At 44.0% G+C, this 15,543-nt stretch overlaps 2 protein-coding genes across 8 annotated transcripts in view; one reads left to right on the plus strand and one right to left on the minus strand.

Annotated features, from left to right (window-relative positions):
* LOC112264522 (ATP-binding cassette sub-family F member 1-like) overlaps positions 1-12,942 on the plus strand; it is a 33,402-nt gene extending 20,460 nt beyond the window's left edge. For all 7 annotated transcript variants that reach the window (XM_042295445.1, XM_042295447.1, XM_042295446.1 and 4 more), the window contains 16 exons: positions 711-779; positions 2,524-2,598; positions 2,705-2,800; positions 4,453-4,575; positions 6,119-6,305; positions 8,321-8,460; positions 8,701-8,849; positions 10,199-10,282; positions 10,434-10,558; positions 10,704-10,816; positions 10,908-11,082; positions 11,162-11,236; positions 11,333-11,403; positions 11,531-11,732; positions 11,827-11,964; positions 12,159-12,942. In XM_042295445.1, the coding sequence (XP_042151379.1) occupies positions 711-779; positions 2,524-2,598; positions 2,705-2,800; positions 4,453-4,575; positions 6,119-6,305; positions 8,321-8,460; positions 8,701-8,849; positions 10,199-10,282; positions 10,434-10,558; positions 10,704-10,816; positions 10,908-11,082; positions 11,162-11,236; positions 11,333-11,403; positions 11,531-11,732; positions 11,827-11,964; positions 12,159-12,325 (1,989 nt within the window). In that variant the 3' untranslated portion in view covers positions 12,326-12,942. The remainder of the gene's footprint in view (positions 1-710; positions 780-2,523; positions 2,599-2,704; positions 2,801-4,452; positions 4,576-6,118; positions 6,306-8,320; positions 8,461-8,700; positions 8,850-10,198; positions 10,283-10,433; positions 10,559-10,703; positions 10,817-10,907; positions 11,083-11,161; positions 11,237-11,332; positions 11,404-11,530; positions 11,733-11,826; positions 11,965-12,158) is intronic.
* mrps18b (mitochondrial ribosomal protein S18B) lies at positions 12,928-15,400 on the minus strand. Its single transcript, XM_024441188.2, has 7 exons — positions 15,045-15,400; positions 14,591-14,744; positions 14,323-14,420; positions 14,079-14,147; positions 13,876-13,942; positions 13,586-13,645; positions 12,928-13,451 (listed from the first exon to the last, which is right to left on the minus strand). The coding sequence occupies exons 1-7, from the start codon at positions 15,210-15,212 to the stop codon at positions 13,255-13,257; spliced, it is 813 nt and encodes a 270-aa protein (XP_024296956.1). The 5' UTR covers positions 15,213-15,400; the 3' UTR covers positions 12,928-13,254.
* Positions 15,401-15,543: the final 143 nt, after the last annotated feature.

Consider the following 15,543-nt stretch of genomic DNA (forward strand, 5'->3'; position numbering starts at 1 on the left):
AACTGCAGATGGGGACAGATCGTACGTTTTAGAGAATTGTCCTCCGATCTGATGAAACAGAAATAGAACTGTGTAGCCATAATGACCATCATTATGTTTGGAGGAAAAAGGGGGATGCTTGCAAGCCGAAGAACACCATTCCAACTGTGAAGCACGGGGGTGGCAGCATCATGTTGTGGGGGTGCTTTGTTGCAGGAGGGACTGGTGTACTTCACAAAATAGATGCCGTCATGAGGGAGGAAAATTGTGGATACATTAAAGCAACATCTCAATACATCAGTCAGGAAGTTAAAGCTTGGTCACAAATGTAGCTTGGCCTACAAACCTGACTCAGTTACTCTAGCCCTGTCAGGAGGAATGGGCCAAAATTCACCCAACTTATTGTGGGAAGCTTGTGGAAGGCTACCCCCAATGTTTGACCCAAGTTGCGCAATTTAAAGGCAATGCACCCACATACTAATTGAGTGTATGTAAACGTCTGACCCACTGGGAATGTGATGAAAGAAATAAAAGCTGAAATAAATCCTTCTCTCTGTTATTCTGATATTTCACATTCTTAATAATGTGGTGATCCTAACTGACCTAAGACAGGGAATTTTTATGAGGATTAAATGTCAGGATTTGTGTGAACCTGAGTTTAAATGTATTTGGCTAAGGTATATGTAAATTTCCGACTTCAACTGTATTATTTTTTACATTTTTTATTGTAGGCAACTGAGGAGGATGAAGCGGAGGACGAGAAGCCTCAGCCAAAGAAAGGCAAGAAGGAACAGCCCAAGGTGAGTGAAGCGCTCTAGTGCTAACGACACAGACTTTGTGAAACAGTTTTCCTTCTGGAATGTAGGGATGGCATTCTATAGGAACTGTAATGGGCTAGCAACATACAGTGTCTACATAAATGATTCATACCCCTTGACTTATTCCATGTTTTCTTATTATGGTGTGAATTTATGTTTCATCTCACACATCTACACACACTACCCTTTAATGACAAGGTGAAACATGTTTTTAGACATTTTAGCTAATTTATTGAAAATGAAATATAGATATCTCACTTAAATAATTATTCACACCCCTGAGTCAATAGTTTGTTCAAGCACCTTTTGCAGTGATTACAGCTGTGAGTCTTTCTGGGTAAGTCTCCAAAAGCGTTCCACACCTGGATTTTGCAACAATTTGCCCATTATTCTTCAAGCTCTGTCAAGTTGGTTCTTGATCAATGATAGACAACCATTTTCAGGTCTTGCCATAGATTTTCAAGTAGATTTAAGTTGAAACTGTAACTTGGTAAGCAACTCCAGTGTGGATTTGGCCTTGTGTTTTAGGTGATTGTCCTGCCGAAATGTGAATTTGTCTCCCAGTGTCTGGTGGAAAGCAGACTGAACCAGGTTTTCCTCTAGGATTTTAGCTGTACTTGGCTCCATTCCATTTATTTTTCTATCCTGAAAAACTCCCCAGTTCTTGCTGATTACAAGCATACCCATAGCATGATGCAGCCACCAGTATGCTTGAAAATATGGAGAGATACTCAGTAATGTATTGGATTTGCCCCAAACATAACACTTTGTATTCAGGATAAAAAGTGAATGCTTTGCCACATTTTCTGCAGTATTACTTTAGTGCCTTGTTGCAGGATGCATGTTTTGGAATATTTTTATTCTGTAAAAGCTTCCTTCTTTTCACTCTGTCAATTAGGTTAGTAATGTGGAGTAACTACAATGTTGTTGATCCATCCTCAGTTTTCTCCTGTTACAGCCATTAAACTCTGTAACTGTTTTAAAGTCACCATTGGCCTCATGGTGAAATCCCTGAGTGGTTTCCTTCCTCTCTGGCAATTTGGTTAGGAAGGAAGCCTGTATCTTTGTAATGACTGGGAGTTTTGATGCATTATCCAACGCGTAATTCATATTTTCACCATGCTCAAAGGGATATTCGATGTCTGCTTTTTAATTTTTTATTTACCCATCTACCAATAGGTGCCTTTTGCAAGGAATTGGAAAACCTCCCTGGTCATTGTGGTTGAATCTGTGTTTGAAATTCACTGCTCGACTGAGGGACCTAACAGATAATTGTATGTGTGGGGTACAGAGATGAGGTAGTCATTCAAAAATCATATTAAACACTATTGTTGCACACAGTCCATGCAACTTATCATGTGACTTGTTAAGCAAACTTTTACTCCTGAACTTATTTAGGCTTGCCGTAACAAAAGGGGTTAAATACTCATGACATTTCAGCTTTACATTTTTTAAATTAATTTGACATTGGTATTATGTGTAGGCCAGTGACCAACCCAACTTAATCAATTTTAAATTCAGGATGGTACACAACATTTTGAAAAAGCCAAGGGATGTGAATACTTTCTGAATGCACTGCACTGTGTGACTGAGTCTGAATATCCACACCTGTAAACTACCTAGGCCAATATAATGCATGACCACGGTATATGGGCCACAGTAGCACTTTATCACTTGCAGCATAGTTTCTGTATTACCATAATGCTGTGTTACTTTTCCCATTCAGAGGATGAACAAACCTGCTCGCCCTCCGCGCAGCGAAGATGAAGAGGCTGAAGACGACGAAGATGACACAATGAAGGTGTGTGTATCGTCTGCTGTATGGAAAGGTCATACATGGCATGTAGAGCCACCTTAGAACATCTAAATCACTGACTCTCCCTCTGTCTGCATCCCTCTCCTGTCAGTGTGCTGAAGACGTGATAGCAGAGCAGGAGCAGGAGAAAGGTGACGACCCCTTTGCCAACATGAGCAAGAAGGAGAAGAAGAAGAAAAAGAAAATGGTAACAGTACCAATCAAAGTTTTAGAACACCTACTCATTCCAGGGTTTTTCTTTTTACTATTTTATACATTGTAGAATAATAGTGAAGACATCTAAACTATGAAATGACACACATGGAATCATGTAGTAACCAAAAAAGTGTTAAACCAATCAAAATCTATTTTAGATTCTTCAAAGTAGCCATCCTTTGCATTGATGACAGCTTTGCACACACTTGGCATTCTCTCAACCAGCTTCATGAGGTAGTCACCTGGAATTCATTGAAATTAACAGGTGTGCCTAGTTAAAAGTTAAATAGTGGAATTTCTTTCCTTAATGCGTTTGAGCCAATCAGTCGTGTTGTGACAAGGTAGGGGTGGTATACAGAAGATAGCCCTATTTGATAGACCAAGTTCACATTACCAGGAAGAATAGCTCAAATAAGCAAAGAGAAACGACAATCCATCGTTACTTTAAGACATGAAGGTCAGTTAATCCAGAAAATTTCAAGAACTTTAAAAGTGTAGTCACAAAAACCATCAAGCGCCTTGATGAAACTGGCTCTCATGAGGACCGCCACAGACCGAGCGTTAACGCTGCTGCAAAGGATAAGTTCATTAGTTACCAGTCTCAGAAATCGGCACAAAACTGCACCTCGAATTGCAGCACCAATAAATGCTTCAGAGTTCAAGTAACAGACACACCAACTGTTCAGAGGAGACTACGTGAATGAGGCCTTCATGGCCGAATTTCTGCAAAGAAACCACTACTAAAAGACACCAATAAGAAGAGACTTGCTTGGGCCAAGAAACACAAGCAATGGACATTAGACCGATGGAAATCTGTCCTTTGGTCTGAGTCCAAATTTGTCCAAACTTTGGTTCCAACCACCGTGTCTTTTTGAGACACCGAGTAGGTGAACGGATTATCTCCACATGTGTGGTTCCCACCTTGAAGCATGGAGGAAGTGTGATGGTGTGGGGGTCCTTTGCTGGTGACATTATTTGTGATTTATTTAGAATTCAAGGCCTACTTAACCAGCATGGCTACCACAGCATTCTGCAGCAATACCCCATCCCATCTGGTTTGGGCTTAGTGGGACCATCATTTGTTTTTCAACAGGACAATGACCCAAACACACCTCCAGGCTGTGGAAGGGCTATTTGACCAAGAAGGAAAGTGATGGAGTGCTGCATCAGATGACCTGGCCTCCACAATCACCCGACCTCAACCCAATTGTGATGAGTTGGACCGCAGAGTGAAGGAAAAACAGCCAACAAGTGCTCAACATGTGTGGGAACTCCTTCGAGAGTGCTGAAAAAGCATTCCGGGTGACTACCTCATTGAGAGAATGCCAAGAGTGTGCAAAGCTGTCATCAAGGCAAAGGGTGGTTACTTTGAATAATCTAAAATATATCTTATATTTGTTTAATACTTTTTTTGGTTACTACATGATTCCATATGTGTTATTTGATAGTTTTGACGTCTTCACTATTATTCTACAATGTAGAAAATAGTCTAAAGACAAACCTTCAAATGAGTAGGTGTGTCCAAACTTTTGACTGGTACTGTATATACTCTACAAATACTGACCTTTTTGAGAGCCTTTGGGCCAAACCAGAGACAGAAGCATTTTATGAATTGGAAGTGTGTGTCTGTGCCTTCGTTTCTAGATTGAGTATGAGAAGCAGGTAGCCAGTGTGCGTGCTGCCAACGCCATTGAGGGAGACTTCTCCGTGTCCCAGGCTGAGTTGTCTTCCAGGCAGGCCATGCTGGAGAACGCATCAGATATCAAGGTGACCAGACCCTCTCAACTTTTCTAGTGTTTCTTTATTCTGAAGAATTGAGAGAACTACATAGAACCTACTTATTTTACTGAAGAAAAATTCAATAGGACTAAAAATCAACTCAATCGAAACATCTCACTTATATTACACAGGCACAAACAAAAGTATGTAGACACCCCTTTCAAATTAGTGGATTCGGCTATTTCAACCACACCCGTTGCTGACAGGTGTATAAAATCGAGCACATAGCCATGCAATCTCCATAGACAAACATTGGCAGTAGAATGGCCCGTACTGAAGAGTTCAGTGAATTTCTACGTGGCACCCTCATAGGATGCCACCTTTCCAACAAGTTAGTTCGTCAAATTTCTGCCCTGCTCGAGCTGTCATGGTCAACTGTAAGTGCTGTTATTGTGAATTGGAAACGTTTAGCCCCAACAATGGCTCAGCCGCGAAGTGGTAGTCCACACAAGCTCACAGAAAGGGACCGCCAGGTGCTGAAGGACGCAGTGCATAAAAATGATCTGGAACCAACGTCAGCACAAGAACTGTGCCTTGCGAGCTTCATGAAATGGATTTCCATGGCCGAACAGCTGCACACAAGCCAAATATCGCCATGCGCAATGACAAGTGTCGGCTGGAGTGGTGTAAAGCTCGCCGCCATTGGACTCTGGAGCAGTGGAAATGCGTTCTCTGGAGAGATGAATCATGCTTCATCATCTGGCAGTCCAACAGAGTAAGCTGGATTTGGAGAAAGCTACCTGCCCCAATGCATAGTGCCAACTGTGAAGTTTGTTGGAGGCGGAATAATGGTCTGGGGCTATTTTTCATGGTTCAGGCTAGGCCCCATAGTTCCAGTGATGGGAAATCTTAATGCTACAGCATACAATAACATTCTGGACGATTCTGTGCTTTTAACTTTGTGGCAACAGTTTGGGGAACTTCCTGTTTCCGCATGACAATGCCCCTGTGCACATGCGAGGTCCATACAGAAATAGTTTGTCGATCGATGTGGAAGGACTGGACTGCGCAGAGCCCTGAGCTCAACTCCATCGAACACCTTTGGGAGCCAGGCCTAATCACCCAACATCAGTGCCTGACCTCAGTAATGCTCTTGTGGCTGAATGGATGTAAGTCCCTGCAGCAATGGTCCAACATCTAGTGGAAAGCCTTCTTGGAAGAGTGGAGGCTGTTATAGCAGCAAGGAGGGGACCAACTTAATGCCCATGATTTTGGAGTAAGATGTTTGACGAGCAGGTGTCCACATACTTTTGTTCATGTAGTTTAACATCTTATCACACACAAGAAGAATGGTTGAACGGACGAGGATGGTTGTTGGGATTCATCAAATGGCTGATGAATGTCTATGTTACTGAAACATTGCACTTTATGTATTAAATGTTTCTTTGTAAGCACACAGTGTGAGTATGAGGTGGTTAGTCCCTTCAACCATTCCTTACTGAATGTCAAGTGGAAGGCCTAAAGTTCGGAGTATCAGAGTTCACCTATGGTGGTTTCAGTGTTTTAATGTGCTGCTCTTTGTTTCCTCTAGCTGGAGAGGTTCAGTATATCAGCTCACGGGAAAGAGCTGTTTGTCAATGCAGATCTCCTGGTGGTGGCAGGAAGACGCTACGGTCTGGTTGGACCTAACGGGAAGGGGAAGACCACGCTTCTGAAACATATCGCCAACAGAGTTCTCAGTATCCCTCCTAACATTGATGTGCTGCTCTGTGAGCAAGGTATGTCACCTGTCCTCTGAAGAACCCCCCCCCCATCATACCTTTCTCTCTGTCTCCTTCCCTTATCCTCTCTCACCCCACTTCTCCCTTCCTTTCTCTCTACCCCTCTCACTTCACCCGCACTCTGTTTTCTCCCTTCCTTTCTCTCTACCCCTCTCACTTCACCCGCACTCTGTTTTCTCCCTTCCTTTCTCTCTACCCCTCTCACTTCACCCGCACTATGTTTTCTCCCTTCCTTTCTCTCTACCCCTCTCACTTCACCCGCACTCTGTTTTCTCCCTTCCTTTCTCTCTACCCCTCTCACTTCACCCTACCCCTCTCACTTCACCCGCACTATGTTTTCTCCCTTCCTTTCTCTCTACCCCTCCACTTCACCCGCACTCTGTTTTCTCCCTTCCTTTCTCTCTACCCTCTCACTTCACCCGCACTCTGTTTTCTCCCTTCCTTTCTCTCTACCCCTCTCACTTCACCCGCACTCTGTTTTCTCCCTTCCTTTCTCTCTACCCCTCTCACTTCACCCGCACTCTGTTTTCTCCCTTCCTTTCTCTCTACCCCTCTCACTTCACCCGCACTCTGTTTTCTCCCTTCCTTTCTCTCTACCCCTCTCACTTCACCCGCACTCTGTTTTCTCCCTTCCTTTCTCTCTACCCCTCTCACTTCACCCGCACTCTGTTTTCTCCCTTCCTTTCTCTCTACCCCTCTCACTTCACCCGCACTCTGTTTTCTCCCTTCCTTTCTCTCTACCCCTCTCACTTCACCCGCACTCTGTTTTCTCCCTTTCCTTTCTCTCTACCCCTCTCTCACTTCACCCGCACTCTGTTTTCTCCCTTCCTTTCTCTCTACCCCTCTCACTTCACCCGCACTCTGTTTTCTCCCTTCCTTTCTCTCTACCCCTCTTCACCCGCACTCTGTTTTCACCCCCGCACTCTGTTTTCTCCCTTCCTTTCTCTCTACCCCTCTCACTTCACCCGCACTCTGTTTTCTCCCTTCCTTTCTCTCTACCCCTCTCACTTCACCCGCACTCTGTTTTCTCCCTTCCTTTCTCTCTACCCCTCTGTTCACCCGCACTCTGTTTTCTCCCTTCCTTTCTCTCTACCCCTCTCACTTCACCCGCACTCTGTTTTCTCCCTTCCTTTCTCTCTACCCCTCTCACTTCACCCGCACTCTGTTTTCTCCCTTCCTTTCTCTCTACCCCTCTCACTTCACCCGCACTCTGTTTTCTCCCTTCCTTTCTCTCTACCCCTCTCACTTCACCCGCACTCTGTTTTCTCCCTTCCTTTCTCTCTACCCCTCTCACTTCACCCGCACTCTGTTTTCTCCTTCCTTTCTCTCTACCCCTCTCTACCTGTTTTCTCCCTCCTTTCTCTCTACCCCTTCACTTCACCCGCACTCTGTTTTCTCCCTTCCTTTCTCTCTACCCCTCTCACTTCACCCGCACTCTGTTTTCTCCCTTCCTTTCTCTCTACCCCTCTCACTTCACCCGCACTCTGTTTTCTCCCTTCCTTTCTCTCTACCCCTCTCACTTCACCCGCACTCTGTTTTCTCCCTTCCTTTCTCTCTACCCCTCTCACTTCACCCGCACTCTGTTTTCTCCCTTCCTTTCTCTCTACCCCTCTCACTTCACCCGCACTCTGTTTTCTCCCTTCCTTTCTCTCTACCCCTCTCACTTCACCCGCACTCTGTTTTCTCCCTTCCTTTCTCTCTACCCCTCTCACTTCACCCGCACTCTGTTTTCTCCCTTCCTTTCTCTCTACCCCTCTCACTTCACCCGCACTCTGTTTTCTCCCTTCCTTTCTCTCTACCCCTTCACCACTTCACCCGCACTCTGTTTTCTCCTTCCTTTCTCTCTACCCCTCTCACTTCACCCGCACTCTGTTTTCTCCCTTCCTTTCTCTCTACCCCTCTCACTTCACCCGCACTCTGTTTTCTCCCTTCCTTTCTCTCTACCCCTCTCACTTCACCCGCACTCTGTTTTCTCCCTTTAACACACTGTCGTGCTGTCCATATCTTCATAGAGGTGATGGCGGATGACACCCCAGCGGTCCAGGCTGTGTTGAAGGCAGACACCAGGCGTCTGAAGCTCCTAGAGGAGGAGAGACAGTTGCAGGCTCTCCTGGAGAAAGGAGAAGACAGCGTGGCTGAGAGACTGGACAAGGTATGGGGAAACATCAAAATTGAACCCTAAAACACTCTTAGATCTGCCAGGCAAAATATCCACTTCCTAATTGCTATGATAGTCTATTGAATACAGGGCTGGGGTCAGGTTTTCGTTCAGACTGTGGTAACTAGAAAAAGAGAGTCATGGTCTCTTAGCCTGCATTCAGATAGTAATGTAATATCTGTCAATCGACTTAACCACTGCATGTGTACATATTGTGTTTTCTGTCTCAACCAGGTCTATGAGGAGTTGAGGATCATCGGGGCAGCAGCAGCGGAGGCTAAAGCCCGTCGTATCCTGGCTGGTCTGTCCTTCACCCCAGAGATGCAGAACAGAGCTACTAAGAAGTTCTCTGGAGGCTGGAGGATGAGAGTCTCACTAGCCAGGTGCAGTTTTTTCTGAATTCCAAGTGCAGGTGTAGGATCTAAATTCGATCACTCTTTTGTTGCTGAGAATTTACAGGAAATGCAGATGAGTTTCATGATTCAAATAAATTCATTGAAAACCCACACTAACACACGGATATATTAATAGTATTGCGCTTTTCATGTAACCTACCTTTGGCCAGCTAATAACCTAACCACCAAATATCCTTAACAACACACTTGCTGAGCAAGGTTTCAGAAAATACAATTACATCAGTTGATTTAGCCCAAATCCTAACCCCATCAATTTTTGACAACGGGCTGTGTACATTTAAATGAAAAATACCAAGACCAGATCTAGATTTAAAATCAGAGGGGGTTTGGAGACATTGCATATCAGGGCCAGGGTTAGGTTGCACGTTACCTGATATCAACAAAAGAAGAATAACTAGGTACCTCTGTTTAATAACCTTGCACGGCTTCTACTTGCACGAGACCTACTGCAAGCTAATTCTACAAGTGAGTTTCCAGACAGTACAAAACAGTGTTCACATCATGCCCCAAATGCATCGGCACTTGGACGAGTGGGCCGAGTGAAAGAGCGAGTTCCCGCAGACAAAATGTCTAATGGACGGGAGAGCACATTGTCAGATGTACTTACCCAGCGGCTGTAAGAAATAGAGACAAGGAAAGGTAGGGTGAGAGAGGGGCCTGTATGTATGCATGTGAGTGTGGGGGTCGATTGAAAGAAAGGCTTGGGGATTGTTGAGCTGCCTCTAACAGCCAGGCGGAGAGCGAAGAGGAGCAGCTTGGACGAGACACTCTGCAGAGGGAAAGCTGAGGATAGAACCCAGGCCAGCCAGAGAGCGGGTTACTTTGGTAAACTTCAAGTGAAGAAGTGCAAATAGCGGGAAAAAGTTATCCGAGGTTGAGGTAGACCTGCGATCTTTACACCAGCAAAACTAAATAGTTTGCAATACACAACAAGGAAATTGTAGATTTGTTCCATCATTAATTAATAGATTATTAGTAGGTTAAAAACTACTAGTCACAGACAATGACTTGACATGCTGCCATCTTGGATGTTTCTGTGAAAATATAGGTCAAATTAAGCTCATCTGTTGACGCCTTAGCCCTCCCAAGGCAATTCTATACATCTGAAATGATTTGATTATAGAGGTTTTAGCAATATGGGAATTTCTTCAATTGTTTTTTTCTTCAGCTACTTCTGCAGGTCAAGTCAAATGTAATTCAAAGTACATTGTTACAATGTCACTTTTACAGAGAATAAAAATGAACGAAAGTATAACGCAGAAATAAAAACAGCAGTGAAAATGAATTCTAAGCTTCCAGTGGCTCTCTCCTACCAGAGCTTTGTTCATGGAGCCCACCCTGCTGATGCTGGATGAGCCCACCAACCATCTTGACCTCAACGCTGTCATCTGGCTCAACAAGTAAGGGCACACCACACGCAGCCTTTTACTTAAATATAACTTATTTCACAGGGCCACACTTCATGCAGCTGCTTACTCAATGGGTCTCCTTTCTGCCCTGGATCTGTAATGATACCACTGTAATGCCTAATATGTTAATCTCTCCTCCTAGCTACCTTCAGGGCTGGAAGAAGACTCTCCTCATCGTGTCTCACGACCAGAGTTTCCTGGACGATGTGTGTACTGACATAGTTCACCTGGACAACCAGAAACTTTACTACTACAGAGGGAACTACTGTGAGTTTATTAGCGATGTATATTCTTTCTCCTACCCCACAAACAACACATAAAAAACTTACATTTAGCAGGAGCTCTTATCCAGAGCCACTTGCAGTTGGATCCATGTTCTACAGATTGAAGCTTCTCTCTCTCTGTTTCTCAGTGACGTTTAAGAAGATGTACGTTCAGAAGCAGAAGGAGCTTCAGAAACAGTACGACAAACAGGAGAAGAAGCTCAAAGATCTCAAGGCTGGAGGGAAGTCCACCAAACAGGCCGTGAGTACAGGACAGCTACCTCTGTTTAGACATGGTTCTGTCTCTCTCTCTGTACTTCTCCCATCATCCACTGTTTTCTGTCTCTCTCTAGGAGAAGCAGACTAAGGAAGCCTTGACCAGGAAGCAAGCAAAGGGAAAGAAAAAGGGAGGAGTGGAGGAGGAGAGTCAGGAAGCTACGGAGTTGCTCAAACGACCCAAAGAGTACACTGTCAAATTCACCTTCCCCAACCCCCCTTCTCTCTCTCCTCCCATCCTCGGATTGCACAGTGAGTTCTCCCTCTTTTTTTCCCCCTCTTCCTCTCTCACCTTTTGTATATCCCTGTTTAACCCTCTGCTCTGTCTCAGGTGTAGACTTTGCCTTTGAGGGACACAAACCCCTCTTCAAGAATGTGGACTTTGGTATCGACATGGAGACTAGAAGTAAGTAGAAATCCTTTGTTTGCATACCTGCGACACGTTGGACTTTCTGGTCATTAGCCTCCATACTATACCTTAACTCTTTTTTTCCTTGTTCAGTTTGTATAGTTGGACCCAATGGAGTCGGGAAGAGTACCCTACTACTACTTCTCACGGGCAGGTTAAATCCAGTAAGTTTCCCTTCAAACAAAAACACATATGATCTATATATATACACACACACACAAATACAGCAGAAGTGTTTGTGCACTGATGGGTGTAACTGTCAAGCTAAATGTGTGTTGATTTGCCTTTCAGTCCAAGGGGGAGATGAGAAAGAACCATCGGCTGAAGGTGGGCTTCTTCAACCAGCAGTATGCCGACCAGTTGAACATGGAGGAGGCAGCTACAGAGTACCTCCAGAGGAACTTCAACCTGCCCTACCAGGACAGCAGGAAGTGTCTGGGCCGCTTCGGACTGGAGAGCCACGCACACACCATCCAGATCTCCAAACTATCAGGTTAGGAATAGAAACATGCGCGCTCACACACCATCATCCAGTGTGTGTGTCGATCTGTTTTCTAAATGTCTTCTCTCTGTTCCTCTCCATCCAGGTGGTCAGAAAGCCAGAGTGGTGTTCGCTGAGCTGGCCTGTCGGCAACCTGACGTTCTCATCCTGGATGAGCCTACTAACAACCTGGACATTGAGTCGATCGATGCCTTATCAGAAGCTATCAACGAGTACAAAGGAGGTATGAACACAGTATGAGGCTGTTAATGTTTATTTTTGTTAAAATGTAGGATCAGAAAGTAGCCTCTGAAATTGGTGTAGTGATGGCATAAATAAAGTGGCAGTCAACATCAAACATAATTTGCATGCTACTGATGGTGCCCTTTGGTTGACTCTTATGGTTACATCCTCTTCCCTGCTGTTGTCCCATCTTAGCGGTGATCATTGTGAGTCACGACGCCCGGCTCATCACTGAGACAGCCTGTCAGCTGTGGGTGGTGGAGGACCGGTCCGTCAACCAGATAGACGGAGACTTTGAGGACTACAAACGGGAGGTCCTGGAATCACTGGGGGAGACCCTGGTCCACAAGGTCAAGGAGTGACCTACCTACAGCAGAACCAGGGCTCTATTCCCTAATATAGTGCATTACTTTTGACCAGAGCACTATGGGCTCTGGTCAGATGGTACTGCACTATGTAGGGAATAGGGTGCCGTTTTGAACAGACCCCAGGAGGAAATAGAAATGTAATATAACCCAGTGCTGGGGTGCATCTTCATAGTCTAAAGTGGCTTCCTTTCCTTGATCATTCGAATACTTAGGATAGGTTTAGGCAACATCATGGCTGAAGTCAAGGAAGCCACGTTGGATTATTAAGACACACCCCTTGGTGTACTGCAGTATCCTCTCGGCCTATGAGATACATTTTCAGAACTACAAATTGCCCCCTTGCCCCACACCTGTAGATCTGATAGGATCCAGAAGTGTCTTGGGCAAGGGGGTGATTTGGAATTCGACTGAACAAATAGGCATGTCTCACCCATGTAACAATGGGACAGGAAGAAAGCAATATGCTGAAGTACTTACAATAGAGGAAATGGCAATAGATTACCACTGGCTCCATACATGTAGAAACAGAGCTCTTAACTTGGAATAAACATACCTGTATTCAGTATTTCCTACAGACAAAAAGGCAATGAAATAAATGATTTTGCATCTTACATGTTTTTATTGTACCACTTGCTCTTTAAATACAAAACCATGGATATGAGATTAGACAGATTACTCGTGGATGGTCCATATACTGTAACTGAGCTGATAAATTGTAGCCTGGGAGAAGGGTCTGGAATTAATCTGATGTGTTTTAGCAAGACTAGAAATATGAAAGGCAATTTAGCTTAAGGTCTAAAAACAAAACACTAACAATCTGAATACTTTGACACTCATTTGTGTTTTATGAACAAAATGTGCTGTCCAGAAACACCATAATTCCTCTGATACACCCTCATCAATTTCAGGTAGGTCTTTCTTGTCTATTTCAAATATGCCTTATAGGTCTTCTTGACTTTAGCCACTTCAGTCTCGTCTGGCTGTATGGTGTGGTACCACCGGTACCAAGGATCACCAGAGGTAATAGTGGGGGGAGGAGGGGTTGAGCCCACTGCGTCATGGCAGTTGGAGTAGTCCTCTCCTGAGAAGTCCACATGAGGAACCTGGAAGGGTAGAAGCCCTGGAAAAAATATGGACAATGTACTGTAGAGAACTACATTTCTGTTTTGTTGGCCTTGTCACAAAAATGTGATTCTCGATTATTACTGTAGAGCTCTAGCATTCTGCTCCTTAGTCACAAGAGGCTGAACTTACCATGGTCTCTTGCAGTGCCAATTGCCTGATTGAGCTGCTTTTGCTGTTTCTGACACACTCCTGGATAAAAATGGAGATAATATAAAATGTGGCACTTTGGTTACCTGAAACCTTGCAAACGGTTGTTTACTTTATGGAGAAATGTTTCACTGAAACACCTATTGGCAGCCTCACTTTCAAGAGTCAACTGTGTTAGTCAATCAAATAACTTATTTAGATAACACCTGCTGAATTCAGCATGGATGATTCATAGAATTGTATACATATTAGGTAAATTGAACATATCTTACCTGTCCGTGTGGAGTCATAGACGATGCCTGTATTTGGACTGATGAACTGTTGAAGTAGCTTCACGTTCTACTGGAAGACAATGGGCCATTGATTAACAAACAAAATTGAATAGCCTGTTAAGTCAACTGAACAAAACCAATCAACTGTAATTAATCTTCAATCGCTCACAATGAGTGTGTGTTCCATGAGTGAGAGACCAGACCTGATAGTTAATGATGACATTGGAGTCTCGACAGATTGGACAGGGGTTCCCACATATCTTGTCTCCTCTCTGAAAATGAAACAAAGTGTTGAGGTTGCAGTCACATCTGTTTAGTGGAGAATATAATATGGAGTTATAGAGCAGACAGCATCATGGAAGACATCCTCTGATCATCTGTGCACACCCCAAAGCCTGGGCAATAGCTCGGCGAACTGTCACAAGTATCAGTCAAGGTTACACGTACAATGCAAGTCTTGCGTGTCTTCTGAGGAGGAATACCTCCTTTGTGGTTCCTCCTGTAGTCAGACCACACTGGACTGGTTCCATAGAGCGCTATGTACTCTAGAAATAGGAGAGGTGGATGGACACATTTATAGATTAACAGAAATTAATTCCACTAATCCTGGACTACTTGCATGGAGATTCTCCATTGAGCATACTTAGTCTGGGTATGCAGAACCATCCCTTTAAAAAAGTGTGTAGAGTAGACATTCAAGTTCTAATCTCCATACCTTCGCTCTCCAGGTAGTCCCATGGTCTGTCCTTGTAGCGGGCAAGCGCCTCCCCGGCATCACTGGGGATCTCAGGTGAGGCTGCAGTGCAGAGAGCGAGGCTGGACTGCACACCTGGAAACACAGCCCGGGTCCAAAGCCTGACAGGTAAACTCTTCGGAAGATAGAAACCAAACAAATACTGTCAGTCAAGTATGAAACTCGCAAATACAGCGTACTGTACAAGACTATACTGCTTATAATTTTGCATATACTGGTTCTGTGAAACAAGGACTCGGGTTGTATTGGATGATGCACAGGTATGTTTCCAACTAGCTGTAACGTTAGCTGGCTATTGAACTACCGACAGTAGTTCGGTCACTGTTTCGTGATCTGAATAACGTATTTAAAGGTGTGCAGCAAAAGTCCTAGCTTTTGCTTACCTAACACACTATAGAAAATAATTGTGAAGTACCTTATTCTGCCGAATATTCTGTAAAAGCAAAGGGGTCACACGGCATAAAATTCTTCCAATGCCTCGTATGGATGCTGCCATTTTGACGTTCACAGCTGAGGGTTGAAAGTTTACAGGTGAAATGTGAAGTAGCACATTATTTATTTGTGCATGACCAAAAAAACTCATTTTGGACTTCAATTAATCTATTTTGTGATTTTTACATCATTATTAATTTCGTCATTTTAAATTTAAGAGCAAGGTTTTGATAGTGTCCGCGGGTGTGGCAGGCAACGTGCTCGAGTGCGTCGCAGCCATTTTGTAGAAATATTTACAATCGAAATTATACCCAAATGTGATATTATAACTAAGAACAAGTAACATATTTTGCGAGTTATCACTGATAGTGATTCAAATTTGTTCTGATAAGCTACAATAGACTTGAGGCGTGAAAGAAATTGAAATGAGAATGTACAAAACGTGTGCAAGGCCCTCTCTGTCCTTGATGGACAATGAAGGT

Source organism: Oncorhynchus tshawytscha, linkage group LG13 (assembly GCF_018296145.1).
Source record: "Oncorhynchus tshawytscha isolate Ot180627B linkage group LG13, Otsh_v2.0, whole genome shotgun sequence".
NCBI classification, from domain to species: Eukaryota; Metazoa; Chordata; class Actinopteri; order Salmoniformes; family Salmonidae; genus Oncorhynchus; species Oncorhynchus tshawytscha.

Coding starts and splice junctions, on each gene's coding strand:
- mrps18b (XM_024441188.2), bottom strand. CDS start 15,212: ATGAGTTTTTTTGGTCATGCACAAATAAATAATGTGCTACTTCACATT. Junction 14,421..14,590: donor GGACTACCTGGAGAGCGAAG/GTATGGAGATTA, acceptor TCCTATTTCTAG/AGTACATAGCGCTCTATGGA. Junction 13,452..13,585: donor TGGCACTGCAAGAGACCATG/GTAAGTTCAGCC, acceptor TATTTTTTCCAG/GGCTTCTACCCTTCCAGGTT.